This window comes from Leopardus geoffroyi, chromosome B1 (genome assembly GCF_018350155.1).
Source record: "Leopardus geoffroyi isolate Oge1 chromosome B1, O.geoffroyi_Oge1_pat1.0, whole genome shotgun sequence".
Lineage (NCBI taxonomy): Eukaryota > Metazoa > Chordata > Mammalia > Carnivora > Felidae > Leopardus > Leopardus geoffroyi.
This window is the reverse complement of record NC_059327.1, coordinates 6,273,013-6,287,485: the sequence shown is the minus strand read 5'-3', so window position 1 is coordinate 6,287,485 and position 14,473 is coordinate 6,273,013. Positions and strand designations below refer to the sequence as shown.

The 14,473-nt window shown below is 43.5% G+C and overlaps 1 protein-coding gene across 2 annotated transcripts in view; it reads right to left on the bottom strand.

Moving 5' to 3' along the window:
- AGPAT5 (1-acylglycerol-3-phosphate O-acyltransferase 5) overlaps positions 1-14,473 on the bottom strand; it is a 57,828-nt gene that overhangs the window by 25,867 nt on the left and 17,488 nt on the right. For both annotated transcript variants that reach the window (XR_006705276.1, XM_045451931.1), the window contains exons 3-4: positions 10,712-10,827; positions 8,245-8,334 (exon numbers count right to left, since the gene is read on the bottom strand). Coding sequence is in view for 1 of the 2 variants with exons in the window: in XM_045451931.1 (XP_045307887.1) it covers positions 8,245-8,334; positions 10,712-10,827 (206 nt within the window). In the remaining variant the exon portion in view is untranslated. The remainder of the gene's footprint in view (positions 1-8,244; positions 8,335-10,711; positions 10,828-14,473) is intronic.

Sequence of the window (14,473 nt, the reverse complement as noted above, 5' to 3'; positions counted from 1 at the left end):
AACAAAGGAGAAAATCTTAGTATCACTGAGTTTGGCAAAGCCTTCTAAAATAGGGCAGAAAAGGCAAAAATTTTAGGAGAGAAAAATCAATAAACTGCACTTAGGCAAAAATCTGAAAACTTTTTTGAAGACTCTGTTGGGATATGAAAGGGCAAGCCACTGATGCAAATTCTTAGCAGTTACATTTTAACACCCAAACCCGCCCGTTACTCCACAAAGCGGGCGATCTTCCATAGCAAATCATATCTACAAAGACCGTAACCAAAGCACACAGAACACAACAGTCTGGATGCTCGGTTTCACATCCCAGACTCCACTCGCAGGCCCCGATCCCCAGGATGACCTCCTCATCCCCTCTGTGCCTTAAGCTGCTCTGTCTACAAGATGAAATGACAGTTTACATACTGTGATGACAAAAGGTGATAACTTGTGTAATCTACGTTAACACGGTGCTTGGCACAAAATAACAGTGCGATTTGCTGTTGTTAAAAGTAAAACACATCTGCTTTAGAAACGGGAGATGGCAGGGAGAGGACGTATGTGGTTCGAAGAAAGGCACATGACAGGGGCAGCTGGGAGCGCGACCCCAGATGCAGCTCAGCGCCTCTCTCATTCTCGAGAACAACTGCCCCTAGAGGCTGTGCGACCAAGGCAGGTCTGGCTCTCTCCAGCACCAGCGGACTGTGGCACACAGCAGACGTAGAGTCAAGACCGCCAAGTCAAACTTCCTTCCTCCTTCCGCGGTTCGCATCTGATGACCTCCTCAGCACTGCGTTCACACTGCTAACAAAAAAGGCAGCTGTCTTCTTTAGTTCCCATGGAAACGGAGAAGGTGGCAACAGAGGACAGGAAGGACTAAACATGGAGCCTCAGGGCAAGAAAAAACTACCACAAAGCAGTGTGACATTTCTGGACCCACTTCTCAGGTAAGGAAAATTCCCGCTCAAGGACAGGGAAGCCCCAGGAATGACAGAGAACTGACAGTTCCAAACAAACCAAATCATGTAGATTACTGCTATTGTGCACAGAAATCTTTTCTTCTGCTAAAGTTTCATTTGGAAGGAACCAGAGATTCTGTTTCCTTTAACAGGGACTGACTTTGCAGAGAAGATCTATATTCAAGATGCGATGAACCATTCTAAGCACAGATGCTTCAGCGTCTAATGGAAACCAGTGAGCAATTCCATATTAAAATTCCATTCAAAAAGAAAAGAGCTACTTAAGAGTTTAAAATATACTCATATTCAACCAGTTATGGAACTGATGACTTTCAATTAAAAATAGCCTTTCCTCCATGCATTGGATAAGTTAATTTACTTTTAATTGAGTTTCAGTTTCATTCCCAAATGAAGACTCAGGATAGCTGTGAGATAAAAGGAAACACGTGAGAATTTAAAAAAATTTTTTTTAATGTTTATTTATTTTTGAGAGAGACAGAGACAGAATGAGAGTGGGTTGGGGCAGAGAGAGAGGGAGGCGCAGAATCCGAAGCAGGCTGCAGGCTCCGAGCTGTCAGCACAGAGCCTGACGCGGGGCTCGAACTCACGGACCGCGAGATCGTGACCTGAGCCGAAGTCAGACACTCAACCGACTGAGCCACCCAGGCGCCCCTACACGTGAGAATATTAAGCACCACGTGGCAGGCTCTTTATATTGTTTCCTTCCCCTCTGGTTTTTAAAATTCTATCTAGTTCACTAAGTATTTTCAAAGCAGACATATTTATATGGAAATAGTATCTCAGAACTTAACAAACTTTGATTAGGTAGACATCTTTTAGTTACTTCTCTCTCTTTAAATGAAAAGCCATTTCGGATTGAGATGTGCAGAATATAAACAAGATGGTTCATCTCTGCTTTCCTCCCCCAAAATTAATGCAGTCTGGCAAACCACAACTTTTAAAAAAGGTTTTTCTAAAATAACGACCAGACACATCCAACTCATTACATTTACAGAAAAAAAAAAAACGCAAAAAAGCAGCAGGACACAAAGTAACAATCTCTCAAAGAGCTTATAACTTAAGCATGAAAGTGCTACATGTATGATTAGAAAAAAAACTACAAAGTCATGTAAATGCATACATGCATGTGGCGGGCAGAATAATGTCCCCTCCCCAAAACGTCCACATCCTCACCCTCAGAATCTGCAGACATTATGGAACGTGGCAGGGGTCTTAGAGCTGCTGACTGTGGACTGCACAACAATGAGGTTAGCCTAGAATGTCCCGGTGTGCCCCGTGTTAACAATGAGCATTCTTAAACAGGAAAGAAGGAGACCACAGAGTCAGAACCAGAATGCTGGCAAAAAAAGACCAGCCCGGCCACTGTTGGCGCTGAAGACAGAAGAAGTCATGAGGTAAGGAATGAGGGCAAACTCTAGAATCCAAAAAAGGCAAGAATATGGATTCTCCCTTAGAGTCTCCAGAGGACCTCAGCCCCAAAGACACTGCGATTCTGTCCAGTGAGACCCAGTTTGCACTGCTCATCTCTGGAATGGTGAAGATAATGTTGTCACTTTTTCTAGCTTTTTTCTGGGGTATGACTGACAATAAAAATTGTATACATTTAAGGTGCACAATGTGATGTTTTAATGCACATAGACACTGTGAAATGATTACCACAAAGTAATTAAGATATCCACCACGTGGCATAGTTACCATATTTTTTGTGTGTGCTTAAAATCTGCTCTGTTAACAAATTTCAAGTATACAATACGGCATTACTAACTATGGTCACCATGCTGTACCTTACGTGCCCAGAACTTACTCCTCTTAAAATCGAAAGTTTGTACCCTTTGACTAACATATTCCCCATTTCCCCGAACCCCAACCCCCAAGCCACCGTTCTATGAATTCAACTTTTTAAAACCCCACCTATAGTGAGACCATGCAGTATTTGTCGCTCTGTGTCCAGTTTATTTCGCTTAGTGTAATGCCCTCACGGTTCATCTCTGCTGTCGTAAGTGACAGGACCTCCTTCTTTTTAACACTGAAAGATGTTCCGTTGTGTATACATACTATATACTATTTATTCACTCATTTGTTGATACACATTTAGGTTGTTTCCATACCTTGGCTACTGTGAATAATGCTGCAGTGAACAAGAGAGCAGGAAATACGGTTTCCTCTGGATATATACCCAGAAGTTGATTGCTACATATGGTATTTCTATTTTTAAACTTCTCAGGAAACCCCATTCCGTTTTTCAGAACGGCTGTTCTAATATATAGCCCCACCAGAAACATCTAACGGTTCTCTTTTTTCTCAATCCCTTCCAACCCTGATCTTCTGACCTTAGCGGACAGTCATGCCAACAGGTGTTAGGTGTTAACGCCCGTGTGCTGGGACTGGCATTGCCCTGACAGTGAGTGAGGTGGAACACCTTTTCATACACCTGTCGGCCATTTGTAGGCCTTCTTTGGATGAACATCTATTCAAGTTCTTCGCCCATTTTTTTCATTGGGTTATTGGCTTTTTTGCTAGTGAATTACAGGTTAACTTTGGAAACTAACAACAGATACGCAGTTTGCAAGTATTTTCTCCCATTCTGTAGGTTTTTTCCTTTTGTGAATTACTTCCTTTGTTGCACAGAAACTTCTTAGTCTGGTGTGGTGTGGTCCTACTTGTGTAGTCTTGCTCCTGCTGCCACAGCCAAAATTTGTGTGACTTAAGCCAGTGAGCTTGTGGTCATTTGTTATACCTGCAATAGTAAACTAATACGATAAGCATCGTTTTCAAACATGTTACTTAATCCCAGCTACCAAATTAAGTAATTATGAATAGATGGAACATATAAGGAAAACAAGCTTAGAAAAGTTAAGTGACTTGTGCAACGTACCAAAGTTTAAATGGCAGATCTGAGAGTCAACAAATGTGATTTCGAAGCCAACACTCCTATCCCTGAGGCTGCCTCCATTTTAAGAAGGAACCTGAGTAAAAGTTGGAAAACCAGGGGCTCAGTCAGTTGAGCATCCGACTCTTGATCTCAGCTCAGGTCATGATCTCACAGTTTGTGGGTTCAAGCCCTGTGTCAGGCTCTGCGCTGACAGTGTGGAGCCTGCTTGGGATTCTCTCTCTCCCTCTGTCTCTGCCCCTCCCCCATTGCGCTGTCTCTCAAAATAAATAAATTTTAAAATTTGAAAAACAACAATAAAGTGTAAGACTCTAATATTCGTGCCATGAATTGTACTAGCTCAAATGTTGACTCTACGACTTCTAGAGATGAAGTAGTGATTTTTACAAATGTTTCATTTGCACCCACAACTGGTAAGTACCATATGAAAATATTGTCCCAGCTGTAATTACTGAGTAGATACATTTCTTAGTAATTTATGATGCAGATATATTTTTTTGGAAACAAAATTCTGCAGTCTCTCAAATAATACTAATACTGAATGATAAAAGCTGATTTAATCGGGAAATAGATTCCTATGAGGATATTTAGCCCTATGAAAGTGGACTTATTTCATACATTCTACCATGTCAGTTACTTGAATTAACTTCCAGAAACAACAGATTAAATAACAAAGAAAGTCTGTTTCATGGTGCTTAAATATGAAAAGCTGACGCAATTGTACAGATTCTAAGAATCCACACCTTAGACCACAGTGGCCTCAAAGCGACAACCACTCACGGCACTGCCAGTCTATTGTTCAACACTGTTGCATGAACATCAAAAAGCTAGTCTTTTGCCCTTGAAAAACAGACAGGTTCCCAAAGTAAAAAACTAGGTTATGTGAACAGGACTTCCCACTGAAAATTTAAAAAGCTGGATGTAACATCATTTTAAAACTATCAAAGAGCTGACAAGATAATAAGACCAAAATTAACACAAACACAGTAAAGCAGAAGTAAGCATACCACACAACTTTTGCTTTAACAGACTGAAAAGTGAGGGGAATAAAAATCAAAGCCCAAGGACCTTCTATCAAGAGGGAAAAGAAGTGAAGGGAACATCAGAGGCTACACTCTCGGGGCAAAAGTAAACCAGACATCAAAATCAGTCTCACGTGGATTTGCAATCTTGGTCCAGTTAACCTCCAGTTCACAATCTAGTTTGGATGGGCTCAGACTAGAGAAGCCTTAAGGGGGCCAGCTGAAACAAATGCAAATATTCTCTGGAGGAAGGCACTTTCTGAGCTTTGAGCTGACTTCCACAAATAATTTTCCAAATACAATCAGCAGCAAATAAAGGTAACCAAGCACACAGGGAAAGAAAGTACCATGAGCAGGAACTGGGAGAAAATAACAAGACTTCACATACTGAGATCACTAAACACATATTTACTCCATACATCTCTTAAATGATGCCTTCAACATTTAAAGAAACAAAGTTTGGGGGCGCCTGGGTGGCGCAGTCGGTTAAGCATCCGACTTCAGCCAGGTCACGATCTCGCGGTCCGTGAGTTCGAGCCCCGCGTCGGGCTCTGGGCTGATGGCTCAGAGCCTGGAGGCTGTTTACGATTCTGTGTCTCCCTCTCTCTCTGCCCCTCCCCCGTTCATGCTCTGTCTCTCTCTGTCCCAAAAATAAATAAATGTTGAAAAAAAAAAAATTAAAAAAAAAAAAAAAAAAGAAACAAAGTTTGACGATTAAAACAAAAATGGCAGATTTGATAGTAACTGCATAGTACAGCACACCATGAAAAGTACAGTCAACTTAAAGCATAGGTGTTAAACGGATCTGGGGTACAGTGGACTCATCTTGGAACAAAAGAAAGGACTAACCAGTGGAAAGAATGGAGAAACTGAATAGTTCAATTAACAGGATGACACCAACGTTTCTTAGTTTTGACAAATGTACCATGGTTAGGAAAGATTTTAATATTAAACGTTAACATTAAAACTGGGCGAAGGATAAATGGGAACTCTGTACTATCTATGCAACACTTCTGTATATCTGAGATTATTCCAAGTTTTAGAACACATTAACAAAAAAGAGGAGGCTTAGGACAAAGACTATTAAAAGGAGAACAACAAAACACTGGACAATCTGCAAAGTGAACCCTCCGGAGAGTTGACGTTGCACAGCGACCAACCCCTCTGGAGATCTAAGGGAAGAAGCAATTCGAAAGAGAGACGAGATCATGCGTTCGCTGACTTGGGCAAATGCCAACAGATGCCAATAAAAAGATTCGATTAACATTCTAACAAATTGCAAAAGGCTGAATGTGAGCTAGTTCTCCAGAAGAACCCCTGGGGGCTGTAGACACAGGAGGATTTACCACAACTCACAGGTCTACTCCACAGACCACACACACATACACACACACACACACACACACACCCCAAAAAAGAAAAGAAAGAGAAAGAAAACCTGGGTCAGGGCAACATCTGGCAACATCACCCTGAATGAAGATGATGAGGCAGGCTTGAGGGGACCCGAAGCAGCAGCCGGGGCTCAGGAAGCACACAGCCCGGCACCCAGCACGGAGCCCTCGCCTCTCTCTCTCCCGTGGGACGACATTCTTAAATTCTCAAAGTGCTGAAAATCCACTGCAGCTGGGGGAAATGAACAGAAAGGAAAAACTCTCTACAGAGGATGGGGCAGGAACCCATCCTGGGCACAGACTTAGAGCTGGGAGCAAGGCAGGATCGGAGAAGGCTCCACCCCTAAGACCCTCTCCCCCTCGCCCTCCACCCCTGCCAAACTAGGAAGATTTCTGTTGGGGCAGACGCAGAAAGGAGGCCAACTCTACGTGTAGTGCAAAAAAGCGAAGGAAAAATCTCCAGCAAAACACCTCCCACCCTAAACACGGAGTAACGAATGCTACAGTCATTGAAGTCTGTGAAAAACATTACTGCAATAGTGAAACCCAAATCCAGGAAAACTGACTAAATGGACTCCAGCCCTCCATGAAGTCCTAGCAAAAAAGAAAAGTGTACCCATTCTCGGGTACCAAAACTACTTCTATCTTGACTGTCCTACTCAAGAGGTCCCACTTTCCACAAAATCGCAGGAGGTATAAAAAAGCAAAGGCAAGGTAATGCACAGTCTGAAGAAACCGAGCAATCAAAAATTTCAGATTCAGGGAGAGTCAAGATGCTGTAATTACCAGAAGGGGGATTTAAAGTACCTACTAACGACACGACCAAGGGCCCAGTAGATGGGGTGGGCGAGCCTCATGGTCAGATGGATACTTTAGCACAGACCCAGACATGGTGACACAGCAGCAAAGGGAAACACTGGGAATGAGAAGCAGGAACAGACGTGAAGAATGCCTTGCACTGGCTCATCAGCAGACGGGGCCAAGCCAAGGGGACAGTCCATGAACATGACAACAGGTCAACAGAGATGACCTAAGCTGGAACACAACAGGGAAAAAGAGTGTGAAGAAAAACAGACCAAACAACAAACAAACACACAGCACGCAAGGACTGTGGAACAGAGGGCCCAAAGCACGTGTAACTGGAGAAGATAGAATAGGGCAGGAGTAACATTTAATGAACTAAGATAAGAACCCGTAATGTTCCAAAATTAGTGACAGTCCCCCAGCCACAAATGCCAGTTCAGAGAGGACGAACCGGGACATACGGTCGAAACAACCAGACACGTCCAAGGGCAAAAACTGTGAATGTCAGGGCCTCCGTCAGCTGACTGTGGAAACTCGTCTTTAAATACGAGCTCTGGCCTGCCACCCACAAGCCCTGCCGAGGAAGGAAGGCGGAGAGAACACGAGATCTGACGGGGGACACGTGCTAGGCTCCCAAGCGCCGGGGACTACAGGTCAAGGTGTCACCGGGCCGCAAGTAGCATTCTTCGAGGAGAATATGGAGATTCCTTTTTTAGGGAGCAAAGGTTTCCCAAATTGCACTTACACTGAATGATTCTTCACTTGCAGCTCCTCACACCCTTTGCCTTTTCAAGTAACTCATTAGGCACAAGCAATCACTGTTTACGCGCACGCACAGGAAAGCTGCTTCCTCCGCGACCACACGCAATACTGACGACAAGGAGTGAGCAGCCCAAGGGCAAGGTCCCGCGTGCGGCCCGGGCTTCCGCTCACGGCCCAGACACCCGCGTTCCCGCCGCGCCTCGGAGCCGGGACCCACGGCCTCCCGCAAGCACGGACTCGTCTGCCGCCTCTTCGCCTCGGCCCGCCAAGATCTCACCTGTATCCCGAGGCTTCCTACTGCCCAAACAAAGCTCAGTGGTTTATGACCCGCGGACTAAACAATTCTTAACTCGTAATGTAGTTCTTAAATTAAACACGGGACTTGAAAAGGAAAAGAGAAACGAGTGTAATCTTACTGGAGTCTCTGCGTTCATGTACCTCCGCAGCTTCTTTCTCATCTCCGTTTCGTTAAACTTGGCACTGCGCTTTACGTAGATCCCTCCATGCTGCCACGTGGAAAAAAACGGGGGTATTCACTATTAAAATATCCAGCGGCCAGCCATCCAAAAGGTAACTTGACTCCCCAAAAGTAAAGAATAAAATGACATCCTAGGAATTGAGCTGTTCCTAATACACTGAAATATTACCATCTAACGAACATTGAGCTGAAATTGCCCCTAGGTTTCAACATAATTGAAATAAAAACTGTGTGCTACACAGTCCCAGAAAATACAGGAACATACAGTTTTGTTGACAGTTAAAACAAAAATACTTTCTTTCTCAAAAATATATTTTTAAAATAAAAAACTCGATCAGTAACATAATTCGTAGCTTTCAATTTTTCCAATGATGCAGAATCACTCAAAGTGTCCATAAAATGTCAATTCATGATCTTTAGGGATTTTTTAATAAATGTTCATTTATCTTTGAGAGGCAGAGAGAGAGAGACAGAGGGACAGAGAGAGAGAAAGACAGAGCATGAGCAGGGGAGGGGCAGACAGAGAGGGAGACACAGAATCTGAAGCAGGCTCCAGGCTCTGAGCTGTCAGCATAGAGCCTGACGCGGGGCTCAAACTAGCAAACCACGAGATCATGCCCTGAGCCAAAGTCGACTGAGCCGCCCAGGCACCCGGATCTTTAGGGATTTTTAAAACCGACCCAGCTACAGATGTTTACGTAACACTGTTATGAACGCAAATTGTGTTCCTCCAAAACTTGTATGTTGAAGCCCTGACCCCCAAAGTGATGGTCTATGGAGATGGGGCATTGAAGAAGGTTAAATGAGGTCCTAAGGGTAGGCCCCAATCCAGTAGGGCTGTGGCTCATAGGGAGAGATTAGGACAACAACAGGTACGTGCGCAGGGAGGACACAGAGCAGCCAACTGCAAGCAAAGAAGAGACACGGAGGAAAAAGTGATCCTGATGACACATGCATCTGGAACCCCCAGCCTCTCGAACTGTGGGGCGATAAATGTCTGTCATTTGAGGCAGTCTGTGGTACTTTGTCAGGGCAGCCCTGGCTGACGGACACAGGCACTTTCATGCACATGAAGGCACCCTTATTTAAACTTGGTGAGCGTACTTCATCAAAACTTTGCATCAGGTCACCATATTATCCGTACCTGCTTGTGCCAATTCGAACTCGCCTGTAAACTAAACCAGCTGGCTGAATTTGACTTTGTCTTAAGCAAAAATAAGAGGAAACACACAAAGAAGCAAGAAGGGGGTGATCTCAAGACGGGCGGAGGTGGAGTGGCCTTCCAGCTTGCTTGGGGTTCCCTCCAGAGAGAAACTGGCTTGCCTGGGTGCACAGGAAAAACCCCAGGTGCGCTACACAACGCATGTCACTATTCACCCAGCGAGGACTGCGAAGAAGAAACTCCTTCTTCACCAACTCGTTAGAATTAAAAGCCACGGGATGCATAGACCGCGAGGAAAATTTCTCCGAGTTGGGAGAGACTTTATGTCTATTCTTTACATACTATTTCTCTCCTGTTGTTTAACTTGCTTATTACAGTCTATTTTATTTCAAAAACATCTGGGTTCTTTCCCAGGTATATGGAAGCTACAAAAGTGAAAAACAGGTATATTTCCTTAAGGAACTTAAAAAATTATTGGTGCAGTAAAATACATATGCAAGAATGATAACGGGAGAATCTGAGGAGCGTAATAATAAAGACAGCCTAAGATAAAAGCAGGGAGGAGGAAACTTCCAGGCGCAGGAAAGGTTTCGTAATAGCATCTAAACTGGGCCTTGGAGGCAGAGGAGAGCCTATTACCTTGAACTAAAGGGACAGCCTGAAGAAGGATAGGGAGGGAGAAACCAATTCAGACTCGAAAAAGGAAAGTGGGTTCCAGGGAGATAGGTCACGGTGGACCGTGAATGCCTGCATAGCAACTAGGACCTAATGCAGCTGAGAAACACACATTTTTGAGCAGACAAGTGGCTTGACCAAATGTATGGCTTGAGAAGCAAATAAAAGGCATTTTGGAAAATTTCATTTATTAAATATTAATCATGTGTCTGACACTCATGCTAAGCACTTCGCATATACAACTCCCTGTTTTTTAGTGTGTTACTGATCATGATTAATTTTTACTATTAGCTTCTTAAGGTAATCGTCCTTCAAATTCTATGCCTTTAATTTTTCCTAGTTGTTTGATTTTTGTACATTTGTATTGATGCTATGTACCCACCTAGGTGATCAGATATGTATATAGATACCCACCATTAAAAATGCCAAATGAAATGACTTCCATTTGGAGTAAGTTATTGAACCTAAAAAATAAACAAAACAACCTATACATTTAAGTGCATGTTAGCTTTCTAAATCTAAAATTTTTATAAGGTACAGATATATGAAAAAGTATGGAAAAAGTTACCTGAGAAAAATAACACCCATACAGTGGAAGCCACTTTAACCCATCTTTCAGCACATAACGTACGTGTCCAAGAGCATTCTGCCTGATGGCCAAAATATCCGCAATAATCCAGTCCACTGCAAAGACACAAATTAATGCGTGAACGATCCATATGTAAACTCCAGCGTTCCCTTCACAGAGACAGAAAAAGCCTCTTCCCAAGATTATACTAGGAATGTACTTGGAAAGTATGATTAGAATTTTAAAGTTACTTTGTAACAAATGCAGACTTTTAAAAAATTACAAATTCCATTTTTTAATTTTTTTTTTGTTGGTGTTTTTTTTCCCCCACGTTACTTAAAAGGCTTTTTATTTCACAGATAAAATGCAAAAAAGTCACAAACCACTACGAGTGACACAAAAGTGGCGTGAACAAGGAATAAAGCTCCTCTAATTCTTAGTCTAAAAAACAGGACAAAATTATCAGCAAAAAGTGGTTCAGTGAAACGGTGAGGTGCAACTAAATATTGTGTATGTACTAACATGCACGACAAAAGGCAAGGACACTGTCGTGACTGAAGAATTTCGGGACACGATCCTAGGCTGCAGTGTCAGAATGAACACCCGCTCACAGTTCACGGCTGTGCTGGGCAGGTGAGTGGTCCTTACAGAACCACAGGACACGGACCCAGGCTGCTAGTAAGTGTCATTACACAGGTAACTTACTACTAAGGGGTCACAAAAATAAAAATAAGAAGACATGAGTGTGTTAATAATAACACAACTTCTAGGAAGAGAGAAGAAATTCCCAGTAGAAGGACCAGCCCTGGCCGAAGCAAAGAATCGGAACCGGGCAAGCGTGTGCAGAAGGTGGTAAACTGAGGACACGGTGCAAAGAATCAGAGGAAATGACACGAAGGGGGCAAACAGTAGGAAGTCTTGATGCCCAGAGATTCTGCTTGGAAAGCCAAGGGCTACGAACTACCCCATCTCTTCAAGAAGAATGAAAACTGAAGCAGAGAATGGGCTATGTGGAAAAACAAATCGGTGAGAATCTCTCAAAAATATACAGTCCTACTACCACAGGCGTATCCGGGGCCTGAGAAGCCGGAACAAAAGGACTGAATTAGAGAAAAAACGTTAAAATCTGGGGCAAATAAAAGCCTGGAAATTAAAGGAGTGTTAGTTTAAACCAAAAGGACAGCAGAGTCACGGCTGTGCGAATCCTTTGGGCAACACATCATACCAGGGAGAATACCCTGAAGACTTAGCCACTGGAACTCCAAAAATTATTCTTGTGGAAAAACATTCCATCATTACAAATCTCTTTTTAATCTTTTTTCTCATTCACAAGTTCTTTCTCAAGGATCTAAGTTAAAATTACACGCATGAATTCTATTAAGGCTCTCCTTGGACAGAGAGAGTGATGCAGACGCTCCCCTCCGAGCAGGGACCCTAGGAGCCACGTCGGCTGGACGTCCCTATGCTAAAGAACCATCAACTATCACCTTACTCTCCAGCACGTAACTTCCTATGGAGGCCAACGGCTAACCCCCTTCATTCCAATTAAAATCACCTAAACAATACTGATAAACACCTCTCTTTCTGATTATGTCCCAGAAACCAAATGAACCAGCTTGTTATAATGGTACCTAATGCAAATAAATTCTGAGAACTAAATGCATGGTTCCAAGGCTGTAATACATCCTGGGATATATTTGGGATTCTAAATCAAAGGCTAAAAACAAGACAGGGTATCTTTTCCTGGAACAATTTTTTAAAGTTTGGAGGGGTTTTCGTGACACATTTTTATATTGAAATAAGCATGGTATACAGGGCCAAGAAAGCATCTCCCGAGGACTCTGAAGACGAAGCGTGAAATCCGTCATGTCGGTATTAACTCTCCTAGGCTAGGACTTTAAACTTTTGCAAATTTTAGTGGAAAAGCTTTAGTAGTCGAAACAGACACACTTTGTGCCATCAATTTTTGCTACTCGATGACCTTTACTTCTCCTGACTGTTCTCAACTAGGTTTCTGATAGGGTTTCTAGACTACAGCGGAGTTACTGAAAGCAGAGATGGTAATAGGTACCTTTACAGTAACTATTCACCATTTATTTTCCGGCAAGAATATGCTAATGAAGAGATCAAGAAATGTAGCTACATAAAAATTCCTCAACAGCAATCCAGCCAAGGCAGTGTCATCATTCCCATCAACTTGTTAAAAGAGAGGGCAGTGAGGAGGGATAGCAAGAAAAGCCAGGCTTTTCTCACCTACGTTATTATGTAACAAGAGGCCCAAAGTCAGACACACCAGGCAGGACGCACTTGCGTAGGGTGTACTCAGCACTGCACTGCTCCTCAGCCGTCACCACCACCACCACCACCACCATCATCATCACCACCATCATCATCATCATCATCACCACCCCCCGCCCGCCCGCCCGCGAAATGTCCCCAATAAGCCAGGCAGGCTGAGAATCCAGGAGCTAGCCTATGGAAATTGCCCCAAAACCCTGAGCAGTAGACATCACTCACTGCCTACAGGGAAGGCTGAGAAGCTAGATAATCTGCCCACTGTCACACAGCCTGTTGCGGAACAGCTTATGAACGAGGGTCTGACTGCAAAGCCCGTGTCTTTTTATGATCATCTACTCACCACATATGCGGTCAGTCAAGACAAATGTCACTTAAACCAAGAAAAGGATGCATTTCATGAGATTGAGGCAAACAGTGTCAAAAGCAGATCTTTAAACAGGCTGAGCGGAAGAAGAATGGCCCCTATATCCTCACTGCAGAGAAGTTACAAGAGACTAAGAAGGACACATCAAGTGAAAACAACAGAGAAGAGAAACTAATTAAAATGTCAGTTGTCTGGAAGGTCAGGCCGAGAAGAGACTCAGATTCTGGCAGGCCTTGTAGATGGTGCTCTAGAAAGTCTAAGGTGTACAGGGAAATATTCTTTCTGCTAGTTACGTTTTTAGATACTCATTTGCGGTTAATAATCTCAGAGGGGTTTTAAAAAGGGCACCCAGACACCACCGGCCAATGACCCGTGGACATGCATAAGCCTTGGGGGCCTCTGAACCGGGAACTACACACAAATTTGTATGTGCTCATTTTTCTGGGCATATTCCTTCATATTCTGACTAAAACCGGCAATTCTAACGTAATTTAAAATCACTATCTAGTTACGTTCCCAAGCTGTGGGTTTTTAAACAGGCATTCAGAAAAGCGCCTTTCTCCAATCCTGAAGGCTGACTGTTCTGAGGAAGTCTGAGGCCCTCGGGGGTCAGGTTAAGGGGACGAGGGCATGGCTCTCCAACCTGGGAAGTGAGACCTTTCTTCAGGCCAGTTGTGGGCTGACTGTGGAGCTCATACTTCCCATATTGCTTTCTAGCTCCAAACACAAGCAGGAAACAAAACAAAACCACTCTCTTCCAAAAGCCCTCCCTCTGAAGTAACGTATATAAAGGCCAGCGCGTAGGATGCACCCACATTGGCATGACAGTAGCGGTTCTTATCTTATTGTTACTATTTGTCCCACCGCCTCCAGGAATGTGTTCACGCTAGCTCCACGGTGCCATTCATCAACTATTTCCACACCGAAACCTGGAAAACGGGGGGCGGGCAGGGAACCTGAACAAGGAATCTGAAGACAGAATCCTCTTAGGCCAAAAAAAAAACTTTAATGAAATTAACCAGTGGGTCAATGCAAAGGAAATCTGGGCTAGCATGAGCCGCTCCCTACCCTGGACCCCTGAGTCCTTCACATTCAGAGAT